Source organism: Mandrillus leucophaeus, unplaced genomic scaffold (assembly GCF_000951045.1).
Source record: "Mandrillus leucophaeus isolate KB7577 unplaced genomic scaffold, Mleu.le_1.0 Scaffold3, whole genome shotgun sequence".
Taxonomy (NCBI): Eukaryota; Metazoa; Chordata; class Mammalia; order Primates; family Cercopithecidae; genus Mandrillus; species Mandrillus leucophaeus.
Window position 1 is genome coordinate 12,074,558 of NW_012103142.1, and position 2,979 is coordinate 12,077,536.

Here is a 2,979-nt window from a genome sequence, read left to right on the forward strand (position 1 = left end):
AAAAAAAAAAAAAAGAATTTATAAATAAGTTGATGAGGTTCCACTAAAGAAACTAAGGGAGCCTCTAAATCTCCCCAAGCAGACCAACAGATGAAGGAAAGATAACTCACTGAATCACCTGCACAGGCCCAAGATTATGTCATCTGCAAAATGTAAGAATGTATCCATTTCTCCAGCAGTCCAGGGAGGAAGCTCTGCTACTGGGCACAGAGGTGTGTTCTGGCAGACTATCCAGAACAAAGAAAGAATTACTGTCTGGGCTTTACTACAGCCTAAAGGGAATGTTCACTAGATTAAATCAGCCTCTCTGCTCTTATTCCATGCTAACCTGGTCATCTTTATAACCATTTAAAGCCTCAAGCCCACTAATACAGGAAGAGGATATTTGGGATGAGAAAAACAAAAACAAATATCTTTTGGTTAGAAAGTGGCAGACTCCACGGTACATTTATAAATTGGCATTTGGTGTGTACCTCAGTTTTCCAGGGCCTGACAGTCCTGCGTGAACTCACAGGGTCCAAACCAGAAAAGCAAGGGCTCAGACCCTGGCACCAAGGCTGCTCCATGTAAAGAATGCTACCCCGTGTGGCCAGACTTGGGTAAGCCAGCTTTCAACTGCTTCAGTGTCATTTATTTTCCCACCACATCCCAGAAAGCTCCGGAACACATAAATGAATATATTTATTCTCTCACAGGACATTACACTGTTACCCAGTGTGAAGGGAGCAGCCATGTGGCTCCCAAGCTCCCTTAGCAAAAGAGTCGTTCTCAGAACTGCTCCATTCACGAACCCTCCTGCAACCAGAGGCCTGGGCTCAACTCACACAAAGTTCTGAGCAATGGCCAGCACCTTGGAATACTCGCCTTCCCGCTTGCGCAGGCTGCTGGGGATGGGTGTCTTAATTCGTGTCCCCACAGGGTTCCCGTTGTCCTCAATGAGGACCACGTTGTTGGAGTCGAATCGGGGGGTCATTCGGGGGCCAGGCATGCAATGTCCCACAATGAGCGCCTTTTTCTTCTGTCCCTTGATGGCCAGTAGTATCTGGTCGCCCACCTTGCCCACTCCATTCTTGTTATAGACATGAATGCAGCGAGGAGCCCGATGGTATGCGCTGTTCCCCAGGGCACTGTTGTCCACCACTCGTACCCGCGTCATCTTCTGAATCGCACTCAGGCTCCCAGTGGTGCTGGTGGGAGAAAAAAAAGTCTGCAGTCTGTATCTCTCATGGTGAGGGTGCACAGGCCTCTGAAAGGTCAAGGCTAGGGAGAAAGTACATGTCAGCAACACACACACAGCAGAGTGCTGTCCAGGAGCAGCACCAGAAAGTCAGGACTTTGTGAAGACTTATCTGTACCCACAACAGTTTCCTCACAATTGAGAGCTTCTGCTGTTGTGTCAAGATCTCAATTTGGATGAGTTTTAAAGAGAACTCAACGTGACAATGAACTTCACAGCAGCCTAACTTAAAGCCTTTGCTTTCCAAAAGGACTCTGAGGACTTAAAGGAATCCCTTATGGGCTAGGCCTCATCCACTGCCTATCCTGAAAAACCTGCTTCCCCAGAATACACCATTCCCTAATTTTCTTATTTACATGTTGCTGGGAACTAGAAGATATGGGTAAGTTTGCAAAGGGAAGTCCTTGACACAACATAGCAGAAACTGGAAATAAGTCAAGGTAACAATCTTTTAATACATTTTTTCCTCATTAGGAAAAAAAATTTTTAGAGAGTACTTATTAAAGACAGACAAGGTATTATTAAACAAGACGATTACAGTGGGATTCCTGTTTTCCTGATGCTAGCACCTGATGCTGGTGTTTCCACAGGGTAATCCTAGGACCTCTTCTCTTGTTTTTTATGCCTACTCTAGGCAGTCTTGCCCATTAGCATTGCTGCCAACTAGTAAATTCCATCTCCAGCCCCGCCTCTCTTCTATATTCTAGTTCCATACATTTCCACTCTCCTCAACTCCCTACTCTATAGATACTGCAAACTCAGTAGGTCCCAAACTGACCTCACTGCCTCCCCTTGCAAACCTCCTCCTGCTGCTACACTTCTTATCTAGATAATGGCTTCTCCAGCAGCACCAGAACCCAAGCCATAAATCTCTCTCCACCAACATCAACTGGCCACCAAGTCCTGTTAATATCACCCGCTAAGCACCTATGTCCTTTCTCTCCAATCCCGCCAACAACTTCCTTCATTGAGCAGCTCACTCTCCTGCACCAAGACTGTGACATTACTGTCCTAGTTGGTTCCCACTGCACTTCACTTTGCAGACAAAGAGCTCTCTTTAGAATATAAAAGTGATGCTACTCCCCACCATCTACACTGTCAACAACTTTGTCCCAATTTACCTACCTTCTAAGGCCACACATTCTACCACTCTGGGCAGGAGCAACCAGGAACTACTGGAGTTCCCCAAGCACACCCTTCCTCCCAATTCTTCCTGAAGGCCTAGACAGGATCTGCCCCCACCTCCCTTTTGAGAAGACTGCCTCCACTCTTTCTCCTTCTCTTCCTCCACTAGCAGCTCCTATGAGAGACCATCAAAAATACAATCCTCTATTAAAATATTCTATCACATTTTCTTAGAGTTACTTATTTTCAAGTTTGCTCCTATGGCTGACAGTGAGAATTCTTTCAGGACAGGAAGCAACTCTCATTCATCTCTGTATGGCCAACCCCAGGCGCGGTGCTCAGGAAACACCTGTGGGATGAGAGCATGACAGGGCCAGGAGGCATGTCTGCCAACGGGCGTGCCTCCTGTGCTCTCCTGGCTTAGCATCTACAAGAAGAGGAGGGTGTCACACTTCTATCATGCTCAAGTTCTTGGTAATAAGCATGTATTATTTTTGTAATTTAAAAAATTTCATTTTTGGCCGGGCGCGGTGGCTCAAGCCTGTAATCCCAGCACTTTGGGAGGCCGAGACGGGCAGATCACGAGGTCGGGAGATCGAGACCATCCTGGCTAACAC

At 46.6% G+C, this 2,979-nt stretch overlaps 1 protein-coding gene across 3 annotated transcripts in view; it reads right to left on the minus strand.

The window, feature by feature from the left end:
* Positions 1 to 613: 613 nt before the first annotated feature.
* MRPL14 (mitochondrial ribosomal protein L14) overlaps positions 614 to 2,979 on the minus strand; it is a 13,916-nt gene continuing 11,550 nt past the window's right edge. For all 3 annotated transcript variants that reach the window (XM_011986820.1, XM_011986818.1, XM_011986821.1), the window contains exon 3: positions 614 to 1,187. In XM_011986820.1, coding sequence (XP_011842210.1) covers positions 821 to 1,187 — 367 coding nt within the window. In that variant the 3' untranslated portion in view covers positions 614 to 820. The remainder of the gene's footprint in view (positions 1,188 to 2,979) is intronic.